This window comes from Diabrotica virgifera, chromosome 10 (genome assembly GCF_917563875.1).
Source record: "Diabrotica virgifera virgifera chromosome 10, PGI_DIABVI_V3a".
Lineage (NCBI taxonomy): Eukaryota > Metazoa > Arthropoda > Insecta > Coleoptera > Chrysomelidae > Diabrotica > Diabrotica virgifera.
The window spans coordinates 69,485,508-69,501,066 of record NC_065452.1 but is presented as its reverse complement, the minus strand read 5'-3'; the positions used below and the strand labels follow the sequence as shown (position 1 = coordinate 69,501,066).

Genomic DNA, 15,559 nt, shown 5'->3' with positions numbered 1-15,559 from the left:
GTGTCCAATTCTTCCAGAATTATTTCTATGTGTTTCAGATGACTCTGAGTATCTTGTGAAAAAATTAATAAATCATCGATATAATGAACTATGAAATCTTCGTGGCGATTCAAAATGGTATGTAGAGCTCGGACGAGTGCAGCACAAGCACTTTGCAATCCAAACGGCACTACCTTAAACCGGTAGACAATACCATCAATAGAAAAAGCGGTGTAGTTTCTACACTTTTCAGCTAACGGTATCAACCAAAAACTGTGTTTTAAGTCAATTTTCGAAAATATGTGTGACCCGGTGATTCTTCCAAAAATGGCCTCGATGTTTAGAGGTGATTCATATTGTGATACAGTGTGCTGGTTGATATTCCTGGCATCTAAACATAATCTCAATTCTCCACTGCTTTTCTTTACTATCACAATCGGGTTAACATACGGTGAATCACATCTTTCGATGATTTGATCTTCCAACATTTTATTTATTTCTTCTTTCACCTCTTGTCGATACTTGTATGGAATCGGGTAAGTCTTTGATCGAAAATTTCCCAAGTTTTTCACCTCAAATGAATGTTCGTACTTTTTAGCCACTCTGTTTTCCTCATTGATCAAATTTTCGTAGTTTCTTAACATCATCCGCAATTCTTTTTCTTTCCCTTCTCCACATATCAATTTTCTGTCTTTTTTCTCAGATTCTTCACACATGTTTACCGTGCATTCTGCATCCTCGTTTGCATATACCTCCTCTTCAAATACCACTGTTTCAATCATATTCTTTTCACTTTCATTTTTTAGCTTTATTTCTTCTTCTCCTGAGCCCGTCTCTTCTTTTGAGGAATCCCAGGTTTCCTTTGTTTCTGATACTCTCAAATTTTCTTCTTCTGGGCTCAACTCTTCTTTTGAGGAGCCACAGGTTTCATTTTCTTTTATCTTTTTCTGACCTTTTCTCCTTTTTTTTCTTTGTCCTTGCTTCGCTGCCAAATTCATTTCCACTGTTTGTTCTTTACCTGATTCGTCCGTATTTTGTTTCTCATGTTCCTTGTCCTGTTCTTTTTCTTTTTCTTCTGTTAGTTTCATCGTATTATTTTTAAAATCTATCACTACATGTTTTTCTGCCAATTCGTCCACTCCTACTATCATGTCATGTGACATGTTTGGCATTATTACACATTGTAGTGCATACATATTCTTGCCCAGTCGTACCATTACTCGTATGCCTTCATTTATAGTTGCCAATGTCCGTTTGTTTGCGCCCACTAAATTTACCCTAGGTATTTTATAAATTAAATTTGTTAAGTTAACTTCTTCTATTAGTTTTCTGTTGACCAATGTTATTTCAGATCCAGTGTCTATCATAATTTTAATTGGTTTCTCGTTGATAAATCCATTCACAAATTTTAAATTAACTCCATTTTTCTTTTCGTTGTTTCCTGCCAATTTAATAAACTCCTTGGGGTGACAAAAGATTCCTGTTTGATTTTTGGTTTTTAGTGAGCGCCGTCGTGAAAAGACGCCGGTTGCTCATCGTTGTTTATATTTTCGTCATAATGTCTCTCTCCGTCATATTCATCTGTCTGGGTATTATTTACTTCTCTTCTATTTTCTCTTGGTCTGTCGGATCTGTTTCGGTTTTCTCGATATCCCTGTTCATTTTGTCTACCATTATTTCTGTTTTCTTGATTTGAGCGTGTGGTGTTTCTATTCTGGTATTCTCGATTTCTGTCCTCATTCCATTGCCTATTTCTTTGTTCATAATTTCCTCTTCCGTTGTCTCTATTTTCGTTTTCCCTTCTGGGATTAAAATCTCGTCTTGTATAGTCCCTCCTATTTTGATTTCTATCTCTGTAATCTTGTGTTTCTCGGGGCCTGTAATCTTCTCGCGACCTTCTTGATTTTCTTTCTCTTAGACGTGATTCTCTTATTTGTAAGAATTGGCATAGACTATCTATGTCTTTGTAGTTTTGCAATGTGATATGGTCTTCCAGCGTTTCTTCGAAATGTCTTGCAATCAGTTCGACTAATTGTTCCGATGAGTAATTATATTGTAAATGTTTTGCATTATTGTAAATTTGTAAAGCATATGTCCTTTCTGATACCCCCATCCTATCATTGTATTTCCCATTTTGCAATTCCTTGTTAATTTCCAATTGTTGGACTTTTCCCCAGAAATAATTCAAAAATTTTTGTTCAAATTGTTGCCAATTGCCGAATTCTTCTTCTTTACTATCGAACCATAGGCTTGCTTCATATTTGAGATGGTTTCTGATAGTTTCTTTTGCTGTTTCGAAATTTCCGATGTGCTGTATTTTCTTTTTTAGGCTATTTATGAACGGCACTGGGTGTAATCTTCTTACATCCCCGCCAAACCTTATCTTCACGTCATCTGTGCTATGTATAACCATTTCTCTTCTTTCTCCGACATTCTGTTGAGTATTGATTTCCGCAATCTTTCTTTCCACTTCTTCTATGTCTGCTTGAATAGCGTTTTGCAACTTGTTTTCCAAACTTTCCATTTCTTTTTTCTGGCAATTCGTTAACTCCTTCATTTTATTTTGAATTTTCATTTCTTGTTCTTTCATGTGGTCCTTCATTCTCATTTCTTGTTTTTGCATGTGATCTTTAATTTTCATTTCATACTTTTCTATGCGTTCCTCTATTTTCTTATTGTTCTCTTCTATCGCTTGTTTTGTTTCCTGTTGATTGTCATCCATTTTTTTCTCCACTTTATCCATTTTCTGTTCCATTTTTTGTTGTGATTCATCCATTTTTTTTGATGTTTCTTCCTGATTTTCTTGCATTTTATCCATTGCCTGTTTTGTTTCCTCCTGATTTTTATCCATTGTCCTTTTTGCTTCATCCATTTTTTGATCCACTTTTCGTTGATTGTCATCCAGTTTTTGTGACTGGAGTTGCATCAGTTGTAATAGTTTATCTATTCCTGATAATTCTTGCTGTTCTGATGCCATGATTGTCGTGTCTAAAATATCTTCTTGGTCTGAATGTTCTTTTTGTTTTTTGTTGTCCTTGCTTTGGCTTCTTGTCACAGACATTTGTTTTCAAGAAGTATTATCCCCGCCAAATATGAAATTTTACTAGTATGTTACCAAGACGACTTTCTTTTTTTTTTACCCAAATATTATAAATTGTCAATAAATATATCAAATGTAAATATCGTAAAAATAAAATATTAAATCAGTTATGTAAAATTTGTACCTAAAGAGATCTAAAATTTTATGTTATCAAATGTAAGTATCTCACTTTTTACCACAGGCATATAAATTTTCAAATACCGGCTTTACTCTTTCTATCCTTCAAATTTGCCACTAGAAATACTTTACAATGCTTTCCACGTTGGACGACAGTTGATGTGATCTTGATTATTGATATGAGATAATATTCTTATATGCTACTTAATTTAATCAATGTATTAATACTAATCTAATTAATTAACCAGATCACATATCAATATGTTTTCAATCTCAGGGCGAATTATAAATTAATTACTTACTTCCGTGGCTTCTAAATATTTCTTAATGGTTCCTAATCGGGATAGAAAAGAAAAGAGTAAAAAAAATACACATATGGGTTACAATTATAATCAAAATATTTTTTATTTTATTTAAAAAGGCAATCAATGCTTAATATTTGCTATTTCTTATTATTCTTAAACATAACATTTACAAATGGGAATCTTATTTCCTTTTGGTTTTCAATTGAAAGTTTTTATTAACATTTAACTATTAGGAGTTATTAGGAACAACTCTATTTAAGTTTGATGAAGCTTTTCTGATATTATTGATTATGTTATTCAATTTTTTATGTGGAATTTAATACGAAAAACCCATACATTCATGTCCAAACAAATGAGACTGACCTTTTCCTGGTGAACTGAAAATGTCCTCACACAAGACCCTTTCCTGCTATCCTTGGCTGCGATCAAACCTCGTCCTGGCTTCCAGTGATGTTCTCCTTTGAAAAACTAGCTCGAATAGCTCTCGTTCCTGCTTTTGTCGTGATGCTGTGTTCTACCTTTTTCGAAACTGCTATCAGCTACCGGGACACTCTGGGCTCAAGGAGGTTCTTTTACTCTCGACCTGGCCTACTTCTCGTTCCACGATAGATACTCCACACTCACGGAACTACACCGGCTTTCTCACTCCTCGAACACTACCGTCTACTACTCGACTTCACTTCTCGACAGCTCAAAACATTCTGCTCTCACTTTGTCATCCATTCCCCTACTTTCTAAATATCCCTTCCAGATTCACACATCAATCTTCCACCACCAACTCTCATTCGTAATATTCCTCAAAACCAATTTTTAATCTTTCTAAATATGCTTAATGGATTTCAAAAGAAAATATTTAATTCCCATTCTAAAATACTTTCTAACTATTTACAAATTTTAATGACCTATTCTCTCTTTCAAATGAGTCTTATTTAGCATAGGCTAATGATCGAAACCTTCCGCGAAAAACGATAATGAACTATCATCTATTTCACTGAGTTTTATTTAGCATAGGCTAATGATCGACCTTCCGAGAAGAACGATAATGGTACGCGTCATTCACTTTGTTTATCTAAGCACATTGTTCCGAGTTTCGTACGCTTATTCTAATCACTTCTTAAAATTAAATATAACAATTTGTTGTATACAGGTTGTTCTAAATTTATATGCCCGAGGTTGAGAAAATTAAAAATATTTTATATAAAAGTGAATTTTGTTTATAATTATCAAATTTTAATTTTTATATCAAATAGAAATATAACAATATATATATATATATATATATATATATATATATATATATATATATGACCGATATTATATATATATATATATATATATATATATATATATATATATATATTATCGGTTTACAACGTACTTCGACGTCTTCCGATTTCCAATTTCCATCTCGTTCTGTCATTCCATAGATCGTCCTCGAGTTCTCTGTCTCTGATTTCTCTATCAACTCCTTCTCTCCAACTTCTTCTAGGCCTTCCTGGTCTGCGCCTTCCTCTTGGTTGCCATTCGAGGATTTGTCTTGGTATTCTATTCTCCGGCATTCTCCTTACGTGTCCGTACCAGCTGAGTTATTTCGTCCTGATGTCGTCAACAATAGTATGTGTAACCCCCATGATTTCTCGGACTCTCTCGTTTGTTATTCTGTCGCGTCTAGATATTCCCGCCGAACGGCGCCAGAAGTCCATTTCTGTTGCTCTAAGCATTTTCTCTGTTCTGTCTTTTAGGGGCCAAACTTCGCATCCATATGTTGTGATGCTTTTTATTATAGTGTTATATATTCTTTTTTTATTTTCCTTAGAAATATTTTTATCCCACAGTACGCTGTTCAGTAAGGATATGCCTTGAGTGATCTTTACTCCCAGGTATTTGTAGTCTTCACATAATTTTATTTCTTGATTTTCCTCTACTCGGAGGCTATGTTGGTCTCCTCCGATATTCATGTATTCAGTTTTTTCCATATTCACTTCTAGGCCACACTCTGTAAACTCTTCTAATAGTTTTCGCATCATGTAACTAAGATCTTCAGAGTCCTGTACGATGATCACCTGATCATCCGCAAAGCACAGCGTGTACAAAGTTGAGTCCGTTATTGGTATGCCCATATTCGTACATTTTTTCTTCCATTTGTTGAGTGCTGCTTCGAGGTATATTTTGAATAGTGTTGGTGAGATACAGCATCCTTGCCTTAGTCCTTTAGTTACTGTGAATCTAGGTGTTATGAGATTTCCCGTTTTAATTCTTGTTGTTTGTTGGTAGTACAACGTTTTTACGGCTTCAGCCAATTCTATATTTACATTTGTTTTCTCCAGTGCCTCCCATAATTTAACCAGCGGGACACTATCATACGCTTTTCTGAGGTCTACAAACATCAGATGGACTTCTTGGCAACGAGCAACTTTCTTTTCAATAATCTGAGTAATGGAGAAAACATGATCTATTGTAGATCGACCTGCGCGAAAGCCAGTCTGTTATTCGGCTTTCATATTTTGGTATTCTTCTTTTATTCGATTTTTAATAAGTTTTCCATATATTCTGCTGATACTACTAGTGACTGCAATTCCTCTATAGTTTTCAGGTTTTTATTTATCTCCCTTTTTGTGGATAGTGCTCAGATGTGACTCTTTCCATTCTTCAGGTATTTCATGGTTATTCAAGCATTGCTGGAAAAGTTGTCTTAGTCGCTTAATTAGAACTTTAGGTCCATATTTGATGAGTTCCAGAGCTATATTTCCTGGCCCAGGTGATTTGCCATTCTTCAACTGTTTGCATATGGTTTCGACTTCTCTCTCATTTACTCTGATTGGTGATCCTATCAACCTGACGCCTTGTATACCGTTGGATTGTATCTGTTTGAAGGGCTCTCTTGTATCTGTTAGTAAATCTTCAAAGTATCCTTCCCAAGTTTGTGGTGATATGGACTGAATAATGTCTTTCTTTCTGTCGTTTCTTAATTTTTTTAATAGTTTCCAACTTTCTGAACTTTGGCTTCCACCTATGTATGTATTTAGCATGGTACACTTTTTTTATCCAGGATTCGTTTTTCTTTTGACATATTTTTCTTCTGACCCTCGCTTGCATTCTTTTATAATGTATTCTGTCTTCCACGTTTTTTGTGTTCAGATATTTTTGATACAATTCTCTTTTCTTTGTTATTTCCTGCGAAATATCTTGATCCCACCAATACGGTTTTCGATGTACGGTTTTTCATATCGCCCTAGTGCTTCTAAGGCAGCGGCGTGTATACATTCTTTGATGTTTTCGTATGACTGATTCACATTTCTGGTATTATCTTCCGTTTCAATTAGTTTTTCTTCCAGTCTACGTTTATATAGGTTTTTAACACTTTCTTGGTGTAAACTATTCAAATTGTATCTTACTTCTTGGAGCTGTTCATTTGAATGATTACCTTGCGGCGTTTCTTTTTCTATTTTCGGTGGAAATGAAATATCTGAACGTAGGAGATAGTGGTCACTGCCGCAAATTGGTCCTCTACATGCTCTCACATCTGTTGTTTTCAGTCGAATTTTTTGTTTAAGAATGACATAGTCTATAACTGATTTTAAGTTGCGTGTTTCCTGAGTGCACGTATATTTATGAATATTTCTATGCTGGAAATATCCATTCATTATTTTAAGTCCATTCTGGTCGCAGATATCTATTAACCTTTCTCCGTTATTGTTTGTGTTATCTTCTCCATATCTGCCAACTACTTTGTCGTTGTTCTTTTTCCCGACTCTGCTGTTGAGGTCTCCTAGGATTATTATTTCTCTCGTGTTTCCCACCTTTGTGATTTCTTCACTCAGGTGTTCGAAAAAGTTATCTTTCACATTTACAATAGCATCGTCGTTGATTGCATATACTCCCAGAATCGTCATTCTGTATCCTTTTATACTGTATCCTTGTAATTTTATATACCTTGTAATTTTTATATACTATGTAACTTTGACTTGCTACAAACAATATTTTTGTAAAATAGTTAAATAAATCTATCTATCTATCTATCATCACATAGAGAATTAATGGATGAAAGAGAAGTTCTTCGTGAATTTGTCTAAAACTAAACTATTAGCCTTTATCAATAAGGGGAATCTTACCAGATTAAGTGAGCTAAAATTATTTATAGAGGAATTAGAAAGAACCAATGAGGTTAAATATCTACGGGTAACTCTGGATTATAAACTCAATTGGAACACATTAATAAGAAACGCAACAGTAAAGCCTGGGGGTTGAAACCAAAAGTAATCTACAGATCAGTGATACAGCTGACAGTAACATGGTTCAGTATTTTGGTGGAAGAAGATGGCTTTGCAATCTTGTGTGACCTTTCTCACCTTGTTAATAAAAGTTTTCACTGCCGTCGTCACTCCCCAAGTGCAATATATTTTTTTAATATTGTTGATTTCCTTTTATTCTTTATAGAATTATATTTCTAGGTATGTTCGTGATCGTTAGAGGTCTGGACACATTAGGTGAACACTTTTCGTTACCCACTTGTCCAGCGTTCTTCAACATTTTTCATCCATACGATCCAATAGCATACAGGATAGAATCTTTAATCAAACCAGAATTTGCAAAGTTAAAACCAGTATTGATTCCCCACCATAAAGGAAGGAAACGAATGCATTTAGGTAATATTTGTTACTAAAATCAATATTTCCATGTAAATTTTAATTTTTACTATTGTAGAGTTAAAAGAAACGATGACACGTGTTGGAGCTGATTTAAAGCAGAAAGTAATCGATTCTATGAGAAGTACTTGGAATTCCGTTTACCAATTGGCAATGTTTCACAAACAGTCGCCCCCTAGTTTGGAAGAAGAGGTGTCTAAGGCATTTAAAGATCAAATGGGGCAACTGGAAAACGAGTCCATCCCAGAATCTACGGGAACTCCTGTAGGGAATTTGAATAGTGGAAGAAGAGTTGATTATGTCCTGCAGGAAGCACCTTTTGAGTTCTTCAATGAGTACGTGTTTGCCTTAACGAGTCATGTTTGTTATTGGCAATCGGAGGACACCATATTGATGATGTTAAAGGTAAATTTATTTCGTAATAAAAATATCTTATTAAAATCATAAACGTGCTATATTTACTGATATTATTTGAATCAATTCATATGTGATATATTATACATGTCCAATTAAGTCGGCACCATATGGAAACTTTTTTGTTTTTAGTTTTATGAGAAAAAAGTTATTCTTTTTGAAAAGTTATGCATGTTCTAAAACCTAAATTACAATCATCAAATATTAAATTTTTTTCAGTCATATACGAGGTTTGTCAAAAAAGTGACATAAATAAAAAAATAAAATTCATAATTTTTGACAAACTGCGTATATGACTGAAACAATTTAATATTTGATTAGATTTGCATTGTAGGTTTTAGAACATGCAGCACTTTTTATAAAGAATGACTTTTGTTTGTAAAACTAAAAATAAAAAAGTTTTTCATAAGGTGCCGAGTTAATTGTATATATGTATACATAGTTTCAAAAGTATATATTTTATACATCACCCCCTAGTAGTCACGATTTTTTACACTTTTATAAATCCGTATCCTTATCACATATTTAATAGGCCTTTTTTATATCAAATATACCTTTTTTGTTTTTTTTTTTATTTTATTTAAATACCCATTTAATTGAATTGGTTATTCTGGTAAATTTGTGAAAACTTACTTTATAATGAATCGTAATTTAATTACTGAGTTCGATCGTGCAAGAACTATCGCTTTAGTTAAAGAAGACCATCCATTCACAGCGGTGCTTAGCGCAAAGAGTGGGTGTTTCTCTGTGTGTCTCACGGATATGGAATAGGTTTCTGGAGGCAAATTCGAGGCAAAATCTGATCAAAATCTATTGTTAGCCGAAATAAAATTAAAACTTAAACGGATCAAACAACAACGATCCTCTAACAAACTGGATACCGATTTTATTAGAAACAACAGTCAGGGGATTGCAAACAATTTAGAGAGCAATTTTGAGAATAGCGACCAACAAGAATCCATTGAGGATCATTGGGACCAAATCAAAACGATTATAAGCAACTCAACTCCAAACTTCAAGAGAAATCAAAAGAAGCAACAGTGGATGAACGATGAGATTTTGAATTTGATGGAAAAAAGACGCAAATTTAAGAACCAAAACATCGAAATGTATAAACGCATTAATAAAGAGATAAGGACTAAAATACGAGCGGCAAAAGAAACATACTTTGAAAACAAATGTTTAGAAATTGAAGAGTTGCAGAGAAAACATGATTCATTTAATATGTATAAAAAAATAAAAGAACTCACCGGTCAGAACAAAAAACATGCAAATAACATCGTTGATAGAGACGGAAAACTGATTATGACTGATTTGGATAAAATAGACAGATGGAAACACTACATTGAGGAACTGTTTAATGATGAAGGCCCGAGCTTGAAATTAACGAAGTAGTGACAAGACCTGACATAACTTACTCCGGTCAACTTACACATCCGAGGTTACAAAAATTACCATCAAGCTGAAAATTGGCAGGATTGATCAAAATAGCATCGTAAATGGAATCTAAAAAGTCCTCATAAATCCGACCCCAGCTAAAAAATTTACGCGGTGTCAAAGATCACCAAATATAGTTTTTAGCGATTTTCAGCGAAACGATAAGTTTGATCATAAAATTAGTTCTAACAAGAAATGTAGATTAGATAATTATCTATAAAAAATGTCTTATTACTTTTTTTACTAAGAGCCACTGTTTTTGAGATACAACGATTCAAAAAGTTGTAATCGTCATAATATGCGCACACGTTTCCACACCACCTTTGAGGTAGTGTACTTAGCGCGTTTTTTTAACGTGGTTTCCCCAGTAGGCCTATTCCACGGATCTGTTATGATTCTGTTTAATGTTAAGCTATTGAATAATTGATATTGGCAAGGGTTAAAAATGATAAAACTTTTTTGCAACCACATTTAGCACTACATCCCTTTTTACAGTTGCAAAAAATTGTGTTCAGGAGTTTTTCCGGCACATGTGGGAGTAAAGTTTGAATTGGTTCTAATGAACTGTCGACTAATTTCCATCCCCAGTCTTTTGGATCTAGCTGATAACCAAGCCACACTTAAACTTAGTAATATACCCGAAAAAGATGTTGATGAGCAGCCGCTGAGGTTGGAGGAAGACAAGATAATTGCCCTTGTTTTTTATTTCGAGTATTTTTAAAGAAACATGCATATCGAAACTTATCTAAGCACGTAGTTTTTTAGGCGCTCCATACATAGAGACAAAAAGGTAATTCCGTTGGAAATAACTTCTTGGGGAGTTGAATTAGTTTTAAACTTCAGCACATTCAAGTAATAATTAGGTTTAACACGTATTTTCACTCCGGAGTAGTAGTGATTAATACCTCGAGCCTCGAGGATGTCATCTACCTGAAGGATTTCGCCACCCAGGAAGATAACGGTGTAATTTTGCATAATAGTAAACAAACTAAATTTTAGCCCAGGGAAATAAGGCAAAAATGTACCATGTTCGGGACACTTGAATAGCCAGGTTGCAAATGGGTTTTTTGGGTACTATATATCTAATACAATATAAATACAAAAATACCCGTCACAGTTTGGACGAGAAATTCAGTTATTAACAAATAAGGGTCAAAAATGGCAGTTTTTTCGTTTAAATCGCTACAGGTAAAAATAGGGTAATTAAATATCTTATTTATAATATTCTTCTTTCAGTAGATGAGCCAAGGTTTAAAATGGCACTTTTTGAATTTTGGTCCGATCATTTGTTGCTTCGGATATTGCGAAATAAAACTAAAATTTCGAAAATAAAAAATTTGCTATAACTTTTGCAAAAATGAATTTAAGACTTTCATATTGCATGAAAAGTTGAGTCAAACACTCCACACAACGCACAAAAAATTTCAAGACGATTCGTCAATTAGTTTAAATTTTATTCAATTTGTTTATCCCAAAGAGCTTTTTTCGCAATGTTATTGTTCAGAAAATAATAACGATATAGCAATTATGTGGAAACAATATGAAAGAAAATTGGTCATATTTTCAACGCATTTAAAAAAATCATTAAAAAGTCATTTATATCACTCCGAAAACATTTTACTAAAATAGAGTCATTTTTGGCTTATAAACAATTTGAATAACTTTGTTAATATTAACTGTAGGCTAAAAATACAATGGGATTTGACAAACTGGTATTTTTATACGAATTTTCAAAGAAAAAAATTTTTGGCCTAGGTTAATTACGGTCAAAGTTAGCTACTTTTTTATTTAATTGACGGCTACTTTGTTTATAACAATTAATCAACCTAACTAGAGCCATTTTGAAGTTGAAGGTATATAGTTTATGTGTAAAAGTTTGAGTAAACTTTGAACCTCAACACAGTGGTTAATAAAGTTTTAAAAGTAGCGTCCTAACGAAATGGATTCGTGGTCGGTGAAGGGGAATTATTAAAATCCGTGCACTCAAAAAATGAAAGTAATTCTTCAAACATATGCTGCGATTAATATCGCCGGAGCTTGTTGATGGATTTTTATGATAATTTTTTTTATTTGTATGTACTCGTAGTCTTATAGATTACGTTATGTATACACATCCCCACCTAACATTACAAAATGTTAGGGGGAACTCCGCTTATCACTAAGGGATATGAAAAATAGATTAATACTGATTCTAAGACCTACCGAATATACATATATAATTTCATAAAAATCAAGAGTGTGACGAGAGAATTTTATAGATGTAAATATATCATCATCATCATCAGCCCATAGTCGTCCACTGCTGAACATAGGCCTCCTCGAAAAACTTCCATTCATGTCTATCCTGCGCTGCTGCAATCCAGTTGGTACAAATCCTCTTTATGTCGTCAGTCCATCTTGTGGGTGGTCTTCCCGGGTTTCGTCTATCCGCTCTCGGTCTCCATTCCAAGATTTTTTTGGTCCACCTATCATCTCTCATTCTAGCGACGTGTCCTGCCCACTTCAATTTAATTTTGGCTATGTGTTTTATTATGTCTTCTACACCACTTCGTAAATATATAGATGGCTATTAACAAATAGAGGTGGGTGATAGAAGAGTGAAAATTAAGGGTTGTATGTATTTTTTAATTCTACATCATATAAAATTAAGGTAGATAATTTTGTCCTTCTAGTAAGGTGGTACGAGTGCAGGCACAGGCGCGTCAATTACTACTTTACACAGTTCTTGACGGGACATGGATCGTTCAGATCATATACTTATCGTATAAAGAAGACCGCCGACGATCTATGCCCCGAGTGTGGAGTGGTGGATGACGCGCAACATGTCGTATTCGTATGCCCGGCATACCGTGCGGGGCGTACCGAGCTGCAGTTGGGTCTGGGGTCTCCTCTAGGCGAGCCTCACGAGCTTATGGATAAAGCTATCAATAGCAAGAGTGACTTCGACCCGGTCGTTGCCTTTGTTACCAAAACAATGAAGCATAAAGAGGAAAAAGAGAGGCGACTGCAAGCGGGATGACCCTTATTATTTATTTTTTTAACGTGTTTGTGTTGTAGAGGGCAGCCAGGGTGGGAGGACCTTTTACATCCAACCTACGCTGACTGCTTTATCATGTTATTTTACTTTGTTTTATTTATTTGTGTATTTAATTTTATTTATACAAATATTTTATCGATTTTACCTTTTAATTTTATATATTTATTATCGTACCATAATTTTATCCATACAAAAATTTTTTATAATCGTTTTTCATTATTTCTCATAGGGAAGTCTATTTACGTAATAATATATAAGGTATGAGTGTGAGAGTGAGTGTGAGTGAATGAAAACATGAATGCTTGGAGTTACTCGTAATTGCCGACTGGTATCTTCTTGCTAGTTTCATGCTGGATGGGGGGCACCCCGGTTGCCTCACCCACACATGGGTTGCACAGGACGGTCGTCTTCACTGGCCGGTCTTTTGCGAGGTGTGTGTGGGGCGGGGCAGCTAGGGGGTCACTTAGTCTGCGGAACGCACGCGAAAAGTGCCAGGGGGAGTTAAGAGTAAGGTCGACGGGTCAGTGTATATATTCGCTAAGAGTGGTCCCAGACCCGTCGACTGGAGAAAGAGTGGCTCCATCCCAGACCCGTCGGCTCCAGTGGGCTCAAGAACACATACAGCTCCCTCAACAGTTTTGGAACTTTGTGCTTTTTTCAAACGAGACCAGAATCTGTGTAAATAGTGATAGAAGGCGAATTCATGTTTAGTGAGAGCTAACAAGAGCTGCACAAGTAGCTCATGCCCGTCCCAGACTTCCTTTCTCTGATGGCAGTGTTATGTTTTGGGCATGCATTATGGCAGGTGGACGCACCGAATTGGTGGTTATTGACGGGACTCTTACAGGACAAAGGTACATCACACGGATTTACTAACCTCATGTAAGATCATGAGGATCAAGCGGTTAATAACTATCTTGAGACAGAATGTATTCGCCGCTTAGCCTTCGAAGTCTCCATACATGAACCCCATTAAACATGCATAGGATGTTCTCTCCAGAGCTCTTCATGTCCAAAGGAAAATCCGAAGAAGGTTTTTTGATTCTACAATCACTATTTCTTCTTGTGCTTTGGCACAACATGTGATCGACAAAGACCATATCGCCGGTCCGGAAGAAGAATGACGTAACTGCAAAAAGCCAAATTTCTAAGGAGAGCAAAAAACGATTTATTTTTAAATATTTAAAATAGGGATTAAATGAGGGGTAATCGTCCAGGAGCATCGGTATGGCGTTTATTCTTACAATGATGGCTTTTATTTTTATCCCTATTGGTTCGAGTTTCATTATTTTAATTTGATCCCCCCATTTTAAACACTATCTACAATTGCGTCATTGTTCATTTAAAACATTTTAAATATTTGAAATGGTAAATTTTTGAGAGTAAACTGAATGTAAGACCAAATACTTACAATGTCAGTATAGTATCATGATGTTTTTTCCTGTTTTTTTCCTCCTGATTTACTATGGAATCACTAACACGAGCTACTTTCACCATTGCATATGACTATCTTTTTAAAGGCAGATCATATGCTATGATTTTTCTGTGACGGATACTCTTGAGTTAAAGTTGATTTAATGTAATCGAATGAACTATCTTTTAATAAAGTCGTCCCAGGAATGCAACTCATAAATATTGACAATATTATTTTAAAGTCTTCTACTTTAAAATGTATAATATATGTCTGAATTGCCGATATGAATGAGTCAAATTAAATTATTGGAATTTTTTTTACTAAGCAACAACATTTTTGTTTAATTTATTAATATTTTGTATTTTGACAACGACGTCCGAAGTGTATGTCGACACGTTAATAAAATCATTTTTCAAGTTAAATTGTGCCTTATTTCGCAATTAGAATAAAAAATTGCATAAATGCCGCAAAGAAATAGCTTCAGAACAGTATTTAAAATAGTGATTAAATAAAGAGTAACCGTCCGGAGCATCGGTATGGCGTTTATTCTTACAATGATGGCTTTTAGTTTCATCCCTATTGGTTTGAATTTCATTATTTCATTATTCCCACATTTTCAACCCTATTTACAGTTGCGTCATTATTCATCTAAAACAAGGTCCAAAATGGTGCGTATTTCAATAACGACGCAACTACCCTGTAGTGGCTCAGCACATAGTTACAGTTCTGTTGCTTTTGTATCATTTGTATACAGTATTTTAGAAGTTAATTACGCAATAAACAGGAATTGACAAAATTTACAGTTACGTCATTCTTCTTCCGGACCGGCGATATCATGGATTTTGACATTAAAATTTTGTGCAATGAAGGTAATAAATTCAAAATGACTTTTTTGGAAAATATAAACAGAAGTGATCATAGTTTAAATAAAAGATCAGCCATTCAGAATTTAAGTAAAATTTATAACTACATTATTTCTTTGTAATTCATTCATAGCACAAAAAGTACATCACATTCGTTGCTTTCTTTTTGTTTTTTCATATCCTTGTAACATCTTTTTGTGCTCCTGTAAACTACGAAAATATGTTTCTACTCATTTCAATCTTCTTC

General features: G+C 34.5%; 1 protein-coding gene across 3 annotated transcripts in view; it reads left to right on the top strand.

Annotated features, from left to right (window-relative positions):
• Positions 1 to 15,559, top strand: part of LOC114325118 (phospholipase DDHD2) — a 323,630-nt gene that overhangs the window by 298,640 nt on the left and 9,431 nt on the right. For all 3 annotated transcript variants that reach the window (XM_050663474.1, XM_050663476.1, XM_050663477.1), the window contains exons 8-9: positions 7,953 to 8,147; positions 8,206 to 8,552. In XM_050663474.1, the coding sequence (XP_050519431.1) occupies positions 7,953 to 8,147; positions 8,206 to 8,552 (542 nt within the window). The remainder of the gene's footprint in view (positions 1 to 7,952; positions 8,148 to 8,205; positions 8,553 to 15,559) is intronic.